Source organism: Lepidochelys olivacea, assembly GCF_965140295.1.
Source record: "Lepidochelys olivacea isolate rLepOli2 genome assembly, chromosome: 6".
NCBI classification, from domain to species: Eukaryota; Metazoa; Chordata; order Testudines; family Cheloniidae; genus Lepidochelys; species Lepidochelys olivacea.
Genome location: NC_140416.1, coordinates 120,326,600 through 120,338,886, shown reverse-complemented (window position 1 = coordinate 120,338,886; position 12,287 = coordinate 120,326,600). Strand labels below are relative to the sequence as shown.

The 12,287-nt window shown below is 45.8% G+C and overlaps 1 protein-coding gene across 4 annotated transcripts in view; it reads right to left on the bottom strand.

The window, feature by feature from the left end:
* Positions 1–5,369: 5,369 nt before the first annotated feature.
* Positions 5,370–12,287, bottom strand: part of DLGAP5 (DLG associated protein 5) — a 47,376-nt gene continuing 40,458 nt past the window's right edge. For 3 of the 4 annotated variants that reach the window (XM_084630345.1, XM_084630346.1, XM_084630347.1), the window contains exons 18-19: positions 7,406–7,455; positions 5,370–5,843 (exon numbers count right to left, since the gene is read on the bottom strand). In XM_084630345.1, the coding sequence (XP_084486471.1) occupies positions 5,718–5,843; positions 7,406–7,455 (176 nt within the window). In that variant the 3' untranslated portion in view covers positions 5,370–5,717. Of the gene's footprint in view, positions 5,844–7,405; positions 7,456–11,296; positions 11,428–12,287 lie in introns of those variants that run through there. The other variant, XM_084630348.1, reaches the window with a different exon arrangement.

The window sequence follows — 12,287 nt, the reverse complement described above, 5'->3', positions numbered from 1 at the left end:
CTCATTAAAGTTGAAGATAAAAGTTAATTAAAAGTTGCAGCAGTTCAGCCTGACCTAGCTTGTTTGAAATAAAGATGCCGGTATCTCCCTTCTAATGGTCAGTCTTCTTGGACAAGCGGAGGCTGAGAGAACAAGAGGGGTTACACTTAATATAGGGAAAGCATGAGGTTCCGTAGTAACCTAGTTTATAAAACTTGGAATAAAAACAGAGTTGAAAACTTGATTAATTCTTCCACTTAGGAGCTAGGACTTCATTGTCCTTTCAACTACTCCACACTGTGAGCTAGTTGAACTTAAACATGAATTCCTTTAAGGGGAAAGGATTTTCCAGGAAGGGGAATCTTCTGAAGAGATTCTACTACACAAAGCAGCAGCATGGGAAACGGACCTTTGCACCTGGTAGGATAGCTGATATGTAGTGAACTGAACAGTAAGAATACTCTGTGGGGCACTAGATTTCTAAGTAGTTATGTTCAGTTGGGAGAAATTACTCAGGGTGGATTTGATTTAAATCACTAGTCAAGAAGACTCAATTTAATCATGGATTTCTACATAAAGTGCATTCTTGGGGGTTGTTATAGCCTTAATAGAGTCTTCATAACTCAGAGATGGATGTAGGTTTCATTTTTAGAAGGTACACACTATACATTTTTAAACTGATTTATTTTGAAAACTTTTCAGATTCATTTTCTGATAGAGCTGTAAAACTAATGATTGTTTGGTTATTTCATTTACCAAAGGTAACTGAAGCAGATATTTATGAAGTCACTGGGAGGTGATCAATCAATATTTGCAGGATTTTCTTGCCATGCTATATGGAGGAGATAATCACCAGACAGACATTTAAATTGTTTTATTTAACTAAAAAACATTGAGTATTCGGGATTTTTTTCTTCAACAGCAAACATATTTTAACAAAACAAGCACAGGTTCCTCACTTCTCACATTTAAGTCCAGACTTCTTCTCCTCGTCCAGATCTATTCCACCCCCAACAATCTTCTATTCATTGAACTTTTTGAAAGTTTGCACTTTTAGAGAGAGGTAAGGAATTGACTCTGTGTACACAAGTTTCCAGAGGGACAATAGAGTTGAGGTCCTTTATTTCTCACCTCTATATATTATTGATTTTAAAACATTTTTGCTGTTAACAAGCATGTTACCTCTGGAGACAAATCCACAGTTTGAGAACTGCAAAACTAAGCATCTCTGATGGTATCTTCTAGACTGAGTACTGAGTCCCATTGGGTAGATAGGAAGATTAACCTAAGTAATCTATACAGAAGCCCCTGGAACTCCATAAGATTGGGTCCCTAATCCATGAACCTTTGGAACTCATTTTCAAAATGTTACTTAAATATTACATGAATATATTGTCTCACACTATAGAATACTATTCCATGATGAGATATCTTTGAGCGAGAATATATCTTTAAATAGGTTTTTTCCTCAAAAAGTTTATCAAAAAAATCCACTTTAAATAAAAAAAAGATTTTTTTTAAAAAAAATCATTGATTTTTATCCACCCTGAAATTACTCAAGCACCATGGAAGTGTGTAGATACTTACGTCATAAAAAATACAGTACAGACAAGCTGATTCTCCTTTCCTCTCTACGTTTATTAACAGTGAGTTGGGGCTGTTGGCAACCTCCAACTTCAAGAGGAAGTCTTGCATGAAGAGGTGGGGAGAATACACTGATCACCCCAAATGGGAAGGAGCTGGCTTGGTGGCCTTTCACCCTTCCCCATTTTTGTTTCTAAGACTTAACTTCAAATACTTACAGTTATATACTAAGTAGGTCTTGGAGAAGAGAGCACAGTTAGGTTTCTAAAAAGAGAAGGATCTGGCCAGGCCAAGCTCTCCTAGGAAAGGTTGCCTCTGTACATTCTAATAGAATCATAGAATCTCAGGGTTGGAAGGGACCTCAGGAGGTCATCTAGTCCAACCCCCTGCTCAAAGCAGGGCCAATCACCAACTAAGTCATCCCAGCCAGGGCTTTGTCAAGCCTGACCTTAAAAATATCTAAGGAAGGAGATTCCATCACCTCCCTAGGTAATGCATTCCAGTGTTTCACCACCCTCCTAGTGAAGAAGTTTTTCCTAATATCCAACCTAAATCTCCCCCACTGCAACTTGAGACCATTACTCCGTGTTCGGTCATCAGCTACCACTGAGAACAGTCTAGATCCATCCTCTTTGGAACCCCCGTTCAGGTAGTTGAAAGCAGCTATCAAATCCCCCCTCATTCTTCTCTTCCGCAGACTAAACAATCCCAGTTCCCTCAGCCTCTCCTCAGAAGTCATGTGTTCCAGTCCCCTAATCATTTTGGTTGCCCTCCACTGGATGTTTTCCAATTTTTCCACATCCTTCTTGTAGTGTGGGGCCCAAAACTGGACACAGGACTCCACATGAGGCCTCACCAATGTCGAATAGAGGGGAACGATCACGGCCCTCGATCTGCTGGCAATGCCCCTACTTATACAGCCCAAAATGCCATTGGCCTTCTTGGCAACAAGGGCACACTGTTGACTCATATCTAGCTTCTCATCCACTGTAACCCCTAGGTCCTTTTCTGCAGAACTGCTGCCGAGCCATTCGGTCCCTAGTCTGTAGCGGTGCATGGGATTCTTCCGGCCTAAGTGCAAGACTCTGCACTTGTCCTTGTTGAACCTCAGATTTCTTTTGGCCCAATCCTCTAATTTGTCTAGGTCCCTCTGTATCCTATCCCTACCCTCCAGCGTATCTACCTCTCCTCCCAGTTTAGTGTCATCTGCAAACTTGCTGAGGGTGCAATCCACACCATCCTCCCGATCATTTATGAAGATATTGAACAAAACCGGCCCGAGGACCGACCCTTGGGGCACTCCACTTGATACCGGCTGCCATCTAGATATGGAGCCATTGATCACTACCCGTTGAGCCCGACAATCTAGTCAACTTTCTATCCACATTATAGTCCATTCATCCAGCCCATACTTCTTTAACTTGCTGGCAAGAATACTGTGGGAGACTGTGTCAAAAGCTTCGCTAAAGTCAAGGAACAACACGTCCACCACTTTCCCCTCATCCACAGAGCCAGTTATCTCTTCATAGAAGGCAATTAGATTAGTCAGGCATGACTTGCCCTTGGTGAATCCATGCTGACTGTTCCTGATCACTTTCCTCTCCTCTAAATGCTTCAGAATTGATTCCTTGAGGACCTGCTCCATGATTTTTCCAGGGACTGAGGTGAGGCTGACTGGCCTGTAGTTCCCAGGATCCTCCTTCATCCCTTTTTTAAAGATGGGCACTACATTAGCCTTTTTCCAGTAGTCCGGGACTTCCCCGGATCGCCATGAGTTTTCAAAGATAATGGCCAATGGCTCTGCAATCACATCCGCCAACTCCTTTAGCACTCTCGGATGCAGCGCATCTGGCCCCATGGATTTGTGCTCGGCCAGCTTTTCTAAATAGTCCCGAACCACTTCTTTCTCCACAGAGGGCTGGTCACCTCCTCCCCATGCTGTGCTGCCCAGTGCAGCAGTCTGGGAGCTGACCTTGTTCATGAAGGGGAAGGTATGGCAAGTTATGCCACAACTACTTCAAGGAGGTTAGAACTCTGAAGCCTGAGAATAAGATGGCTGAAGGTGTGAGCAATACAAATTAGCATTACTTAAATCTTCCATTACCATGCTACCTGAGCACCTCAAACCCCCATTGTGAGATAGGACTAGTATCCTTATTTTATAGATAAGAAACTGAAGCACAGAGAGGCTAAGCAACTTACCTAAGGTCACAGAGGAAGTCAGTGGCAGAGTGCCCTAGCTACTAGACTATCCTTCATCTCCAGGTGGTTTTACCATAAAGTTTAGCTAAACAATTTCCTCCTACACCCTGCTGGAAGGAGAGCTTATGGGTTGGTTAATTTCTTTGAGGGGATCTGTTAAAGTTGTATGTTCCCTTTAATCTTACAGCGTCCATTTTCAGATCTGATTCCATTCACATGCAACACTCCCCAGGAAAGCTGCAATCTGAAGTCACATGAAGAACATCAGGACAAGCATTACTTTAAAAGAAACCCTTAGGGAACCTGTTTACAAACTTATCAAGGATGAGTCATATGTAATATATGAGTTGTCCACTTAAGGCAACTAACAGTTATGCCTTAATTGTGACATTACATAGTAAGGAGCAGGCAGTTTGAGTTGTCAGCAGGTGAGATGTGCTAGCCCAGAAGGACAGGGTCATCAGAACCCCCCCACCATTTAACACTATTATATACAGACTAACATTTCACATATGATTCTCCAACACTCCTTACTACACAGGATTTTTAAGAATTCAGCTGAGCAAGAAATTTGTCCTCTGTAAAAGAGGAATGGAGATGGCTATCTGCCTTGGGGACCGAATTCAGCAAGTGGACCAGCACAGCAATCCTGAGACAGGTTAGCACCCTCATCTTTAGTTCAACACCCGACTCTAGTGTCATGAATACAGCACTTTCAGCTTAACATTTTGAAATAAGATACCCCTTCAGAGGCGAGATGCAGCAGAAAGCATTGTAACTATGGAAAGATACTAGGTATCTGACTAAGCTTTTGAAGTAAAGTTAGGGGAGAATTGGTATTTTAATTATACAAGATTGACAATTAGACAATGAAGAGGCTAAAAGTCACTTTTTTTAAAATGATGTGTGACAATTGGAGCTGATCTATAATAATTTATGAATACTGGATGTTGCCTTGGTTACTGGGATGTTTGCTGTATGAATATATTGATCTAGTTCAACGGGGGGCTAATAAGGAAAAGGAAGGGTTCAGGATAAGCCACTGCTCCATAACCACTTGTGGCTTGTTAAGAGCTGATGCCAAGACAGGCAAAGGCTCAGGAACACAGGAGATCAAAGAACTGTGGCAAGTTTGAGTCTCTCTCTCAAGATGGAGGGGGAGTTTGGGGAAATCAGGGTGACATACAAGAACTTGCTGGGGGAGTCTGAAGAAAACTTGCCTCAGGTGCCATCAGCCATACTCATACACACCTGTTTTCAAATCCTCTTCAAATGCTTTGTTCCTACTGTTAAAACCAACATATTGTTTGTTTTAAGAAAGCTGTTTGGTCACTGATGGCTGACTCCTAAAAAGAGCCCCCGTCAGAGCTGCTGAATAAGCACAGTCAATACACAGAGTACGAACTATCCCAGGGCTCGGTGTAAGTGTGGGAGAACTGTGGAATTCCAGAGTGTAAAGACAAAGGGCCCGAATGGGTGCACTCAGAGACCAGAAAGGGGATAGAGGTGCAGCTAACATTAACAATGACTGCACAAAGCATGCCCCATATTTTATACATGAATTATTTTTTGAGGTAAGGAAAGAAATGGAGAAAAGCAAAAACTGAATAAAATAAAGTTTATACCATGGAGTGGATAGGACATGTGTGAAAGCTTAGACATGATATATTATCCCTAAATAGGAGAGTCATCATGCAAGTCACTACGGATACAGCAGGTCTACTTATCACCCTCCCTAGCAATTACTGTACAGCAGTTATCAAATTGCAACGTCATCTGCTTCATAAAATGTTACAAAAATTTTTTTAATAAGTAGCTCTACTATTTAAATACCAGGTTAGACACATTTACTCAGTACACAGTTGTTCTCAAGGGTAATATCCTGGTACTTCAGATGTCCCTCTGTGTATTCAGTTAGTGTAATTTACACATTCTGAATTCAAAGTCAGTCTTCATTTTTCCACAGAGGGGAGAGACAAAGGAGAAAATACAATTAGATCATTGCATATTTCAGCTGCAGCAACCTTCTGTGCTTCATTCCTGACTGGCGTGAAGGGGAGGCTGCAATCCAGGCTTGGCTGTAGGGGAAATTAAAGTGTGAAGTAAGTGTTCAAGCAACAGTTATCCAGCCTACAGCACATAACAAAAGTCACTAATTTATATTACAGCAGCAGATTACTCTACTGATTAGCACAATGATTTAATGCCAGACTGACAGGAGCTGTCATGGTCAATCAAGTGTTTATGCATGGTGTAGGTGTCTATGAATAGTAGACATGTATAAGCCCTTGGGACAAGAAGTGGGGGACAATGTTTTGACACAGGGATTTTATTAAGGGAATTTTCTCTCATCCCCTCATTCAGTACTATGGGCACTAATCATCACAGCTTTAAAGGTAAAACATAGGCTTTGCTAGCAGAACCCTTAAGAGTGCCGAAAGCGGCAGCATGGCTAGAAATGTTAAGCATCGGATGGAGAGCTCGGCTCAAATGTGGTGATAGCTGTTGTACTTCACATTGTTCCAAAGCAACACCCACGAATCAACCCTTCCCCCCCCCCCAACCAACTTACCAATGTCACTGGGACCTCCTCTTTGGTCCAGCACTTTGCTGGCTTGTGTTTCCAATCACATAAGGAGAGTTTAAGTATCAGCTCAGTTTTGGAGAGAAGGGGACCAGTTACAGTAGCAAGGTGGGGATCTTCAGAGGAGCCAATGGAGCTGGGCACCCAAATCCCCTAGATTTGGACACCAACTTTCCCCTGGGGCTCTTTTGACAATTTCAGCCCGAGAAAATATTAGAGCTACCAAGGCAGAGGGAGAATAGAGACCTGAAGCAGTCTCGTATGAAAGAGGGAAGGAAAAAGGACAGATGAAGGCAAAAAGTGAGGAGCATATGATCCATTTTTAGCAGGTATTAACAGAAGGAAATAAGCCTTCACCTGGTTAGCTATCATGCCTCAACTCTTCATGAGGGAGAAGATCACTAAGGGTTCAGACTAATTAGATTTTCTGGATGTTTGGCAGTTTGACCAAGTCAAGGATCAAGCAGTTTGACAGGAGTTAGACAACTGTTCTACAAAAATCTTGAGCTATTTTATCCGGATCCACGTAAGCTGTTCTCGAGTCACCACAAAGGGCTGCATTCACTAGAACAGGGGTTATCAAACTTCATTACATCACGAACCCCTTCTAATAATAAAAGTTACTTCACGATCTGGGGCAGGGGACTGAACCCTGAGCCCGCCCAAGCCCCACTGCCCTGGGGGACGGGCCAAAGCCCAAGCCCCACTGCTCCAGGTGGGGGGGGCCAAACCTGAAGCTCAAGGGCTTCAGCCCCAGTCAGGGGGCCTGCCACCTGAGTCCTGCCATCCAGGGCTGAAGCCCTCAGGCTTTGGCCCTGGGTAGTGGGGCTCGGGCTTCAGCAAGTCTAAGCCAGCCCTGGTGACCCCATTCAAATCCAGACCCGCAGTTTGAGAACCACTGCACTTGAGTAACCAGGTCTTTCAACTGACTTTTTATGGAGTTGAATTCATTGCAGTAGTTCAGGGAATTTTACAAAAGCCATTTCATATGAAAGTTTAATGGTGTTGCCATGTAAATGGATTGTTTTAGTCAAGTCAGACTAAAGGTGAACCTACCACGTCAAAAGGAGTTCCATCACTAGAGATGAAATCGCTATGAAAAAGATCTGGAAAATAAGACCACATTTCAAAATTGAAAAGTTACACTCCATTGCTTAATAGTGCTGGAAAAGCTATACATTTTCTGTACCTATTCCTGACTTCAGTTTGTTTTCATAGCGTATATCAACCTTTGCTTCTGCTTTTTATAGCGGGATTACACACCCTATTGAAGATTATACCATAAAAAACCTCTTGAGTAGTATGGTTGTTTGCCGTTGTGCATCCAGTGTAATACAAGGATGTCAGTGCAAATGCCAAATAGACACTGACACTGCACCCACCCCATACAGCCCTGGTCTACACTAGGACTTTAGGTCGAATTTAGCAGCATTAAATCGATGTAAACCTGCACCCGTCCACACGATGAAGCCCTTTATTTCGACTTAAAGGGCTCTTAAAAATCGATTTCCTTACTCCATCCCTGACAAGTGGATTAGCGCTTAAATCGGCCTTGCCGGCTCGAATTTGGGGTACTGTGGACACAATTCGACGGTATTGGCCTCTGGGAGCTATCCCAGAATGCTCCATTGTGACCGCTCTGGACAGCACTCTCAACTCAGATGCACTGGCCAGGTAGACAGGAAAAGAACCGTGAACTTTTGAATCTCATTTTCTGTTTGGCCAGCGTGGCAAGCTGCAGGTGACCATGCAGAGCTCATCAGCAGAGGTGACCATGATGGAGTCCCAGAATCGCAAAAGAGCTCCAGCATGGACCGAACGGGAGGTACGGGATCTGATCGCTGTATGGGGAGAGGAATCCGTGCTATCAGAACTCCATTCCAGTTTTCGAAATGCCAAAACCTTTGTCAAAATCTCCCAGGGCATGAAGGACAGAGACCATAACAGGGACCCGAAGCAGTGCCGCATGAAACTGAAGGAGCTGAGGCAAGCCTACCAGAAAACCAGAGAGGCGAACGGCCGCTCCGGGTCAGAGCCCCAAACATGCCGCTTGTATGATGAGCTGCATGCCATTTTAGGGGGTTCAGCCACCACTACCCCAGCCGTGTTGTTTGACTCCTTCAATGGAGATGGAGGCAATACGGAAGCAGGTTTTGAGGACGAAGAAGATGATGATGAGGTTGTAGATAGCTCACAGCAAGCAAGTGGAGAAACCGGTTTTCCCGACAGCCAGGAACTGTTTGTCACCTTGGACCTGGAGCCAGTACCCCCCGAACCCACCCAAGGCCGCCTGCTGGGTCCAGGAGGCGGAGAAGGGACCTCCGGTGAGTGTACCTTTTAAAATACTATACATGGTTTAAAAGCAAGCATGTGAAAGGATTACTTTGCCCTGGCATTCGCGGCTCTCCTGGATGTACTCCCAAAGCCTTTGCAAAAGGTTTCTGGGGAGGGCAGCCTTATTGCGTCCTTCATGGTAGGACTTTACCACTCCAAGCCAGTAACACGTACTTGGGAATCATTGTACAACAAAGCATTGCAGTGTATGTTTGCTGGCGTTCAAACAACATCCGTTCTTTATCTCTCTGTGTTATCCTCAGGAGAGTGAGATATAATTCATGGTCACCTGGTTGAAATAGAGTGCTTTTCTTCAGGGGACACTCAGAGGAGCCCATTCCTGCTGGGCTGTTTGCCTGTGGCTAAACAGAAATGTTCCCCGCTGTTAGCCACAGGGAGGGGGGAGGTTTGAGGGGGTAGCCACGCGGTGGGGGGAGGCAAAATGCGACCTTGTAACGAAAGCACATGTGCTATGTATGTAATGTTAACAGCAAGGTTTACCCTGAAAGAGTGTAGCCACTGTTTTATAAAATGTGTCTTTTTAAATACCGCTGTCCTTTTTTTTTTCTCCACCAGCTGCATGTGTTTCAATGATCACAGGATCTTCTCCTTCCCAGAGGCTAGTGAAGCTTAGAAAGAAAAAAAATGCACTCGAGATGAAATGTTCTCTGAGCTCATGCTGTCCTCCCACACTGACAGAGCACAGATGAATGCGTGGAGGCAAATAATGTCAGAGTGCAGGAAAGCACAAAATGACTGGGAGGAGAGGTGGCGGGCTGAAGAGAGGGCTGAAGCTCAAATGTGGCAGCAGCGTGATGAGAGGAGGCAGGATTCAGTGCTGAGGCTGCTGGAGGACCAAACCAGTATGCTCCAGTGTATGGTTGAGCTGCAGCAAAGGCAGCTGGAGCACAGACTGCCACTACAGCCCCTGTGTAACCAACCGCCCTCCTCCCCAAGTTCCATAGCCTCCACACCCAAACGCCCAAGAATGCGGGGGGGGGGGGCCACCGGCCAACCAGCCACTCCACCACAGAGGATTGTCCCAAAAAAAGAAGGCTGGCATTCAATAAATTTTAAAGTTGTAAACTTTTAAAGTGCTGTGCTTAAAGTGCTGTGTGGCATTTTCCTTCCCTCCTCCACCACCCCTCCTGGGCTGCCTTGGTAGTCACCCCCCTATTTGTGTGATGAATGAATAAAGAATGCATAAATGTGAAGCAACAATGACTTTATTGCCTCTGCAAGCGGTGATCGAAGGGAGGAGAGGAGGGTGGTTAGCTTACAGGGAAGTAGAGTGAACCAAGGGGCGGGGGGTTTCATCAAGGAGAAACAAACAGAACTTTCACACCGTAGCCTGGCCAGTCATGAAACTGGTTTTCAAAGCTTCTCTGATGTGTACCGCGCCCTCCTGTGCTCTTCTAACCACCCTGGTGTCTGGCTGCACGTAATCAGCAGCCAGGTGATTTGCCTCAACCTCCGACCCCGCCATAAACGTCTCCCCCTTACTCTCACAGATATTGTGGAGCACACAGCAAGCAGTACTAACAGTGGGAATATTGGTTTCGCTGAGGTCTAACCTAGTCAGTAAACTGCGCCAGCGCGCCTTTAAACGTCCAAATGCACATTCTACCACCATTCTGCACTTGCTCAGCTTGCAGTTGAGCAGCTCCTGACTACTGTCCAGGCTGCCTGTGTACGGCTTCATGAGCCATGGCATTAAGGGGTAGGCTGGGTCCCCAAGGATACATATAGGCATTTCAACATCCCCAACAGTTATTTTCTGGTCTGGGAATAAAGTCCCTTCCTGCAGCTTTTGAAACGGACCACAGTTCCTGAAGATGCGAGCGTCATGTACCTTTCCCGGCCATCCCACGTTGATGTTGGTGAAATGTCCCTTGTGATCCACCAGAGCTTGCAGCACTATTGAAAAAGTACCCCTTACGGTTTACGTACTCGGCGGCTTGGTGCTCCGGTGCCAAGATAGGGATATGGGTTCTGTCTATGGCCCCACCACAGTTAGGGAATCCCATTGCAGCAAAGCCATCCACTATGACCTGCACATTTCCCAGGGTTACTACCCTTGATATCAGCAGATCTTTGATTGCGTGGGCTACTTGCATCACAGCAGCCCCCACAGTAGATTTGCCCACTCCAAATTGATTCCCAACTGACCGGTAGCTGTCTGGTGTTGCAAGCTTCCACAGGGCTATCGCCACTCGCTTCTGAACTGTGAGGGCTGCTCTCATCTTGGTATTCATGCGCCTCAGGGCAGGGGAAAGCAAGTCACAAAGTTCCATGAAAGTGCCCTTACGCATGCGAAAGTTTCGCAGCTACTGGGAATCGTCCCAGACCTGCAACACTATGCAGTCCCACCAGTCTGTGCTTGTTTCCCGAGCCCAGAATCGGCGTTCCACAGCATGAACCTGCCCCATTAGCACCATGATGCATGCATTGGCAGGGCCCATGCTTTCAGAGAAATCTGTGTCCATGTCCTGATCATTCACGTGACCGCGCTGACGTCGCCTCCTCGCCTGGTATCACTCTGCCAGGTTCTGGTGCTGCATATACTGCTGGATAATGTGTGTGGTGTTTAATGTGCTCCTAATTGCCAAAGTGAGCTGAGCGGCCTCCATGCTTGCCTTGGTATGGCGTCCGCACAGAAAAAAGGCGCAGAACGATTGTCTGCCGTTGCTCTGACGGAGGGAGGGGCGACTGACGACACGGCTTACAGGGTTGGCTTCAGGGAGCTAAAATCAACAAAGGGGGTGGCTTTACATCAAGGAGTATTTCAGGCAGGACTTCACGGAGGGTTCCAATAAGAAATGGTGCACCTAAGTTATTGTTCTTATTGGAACAAGGAGGTTAGCCTGGCCTCCGATTGATACATGGCTAGATTTACCTCGCTGCACCTTCTCTGTGAGTGACTGCAGTGTGACCTAGAGGAATGAGTCCCCTAGATGGGGGAGGAGGCAAATGAGTACAAAAAAAATCTGGTCTATTTCTTGTTTTGATCTACTCCAGCTATCTTTTACATCTTTGGCTGGCAGCAGACAGTGCAGAAGGACTGCATGCCATCCACATCTCATGGCTGCTCGGCAGAAGATGGTACAGTACTACTGCTAGCAATCCGTATCGCCTGCCTGCTCACCATAAGACGGTTCAATAGGACTAACTGCAGGACTAAAGAGAATGACCTGGTCAAGTCACTCCAAATTTAGTCCCTGCGCCCATGTCTGCCCAGGCGCTCCCAGCCGACGTGGCCAGGAGCACCTCAGACACGACGAGGACGGCTACCAGTCGTATTGCACTGTCTGCTGCCAGAAGGCAATGGGTTGCTGCTACTGTGTAGCAATGCTGTACCGCGTCTGCCAGCACCCAGGAGACATACGGTGACGGTTACCTGAGCGGGCTCCATGCTTGCCGTGGTATGGCGTCTGCAAAGGTAACTCAGGAAAAAAGGCGCGAAACAATTGTCTGCCCTTGCTTTCACGGAGGAAGGGAGGCCTGACGATATGTACCCAGAACCACCCACGATAATGTTTTAGCCCCATCAGGCATTGGGATCTCAATCCAGAATTCCAATGGGCAGCGGAGATTGCGGGAACTG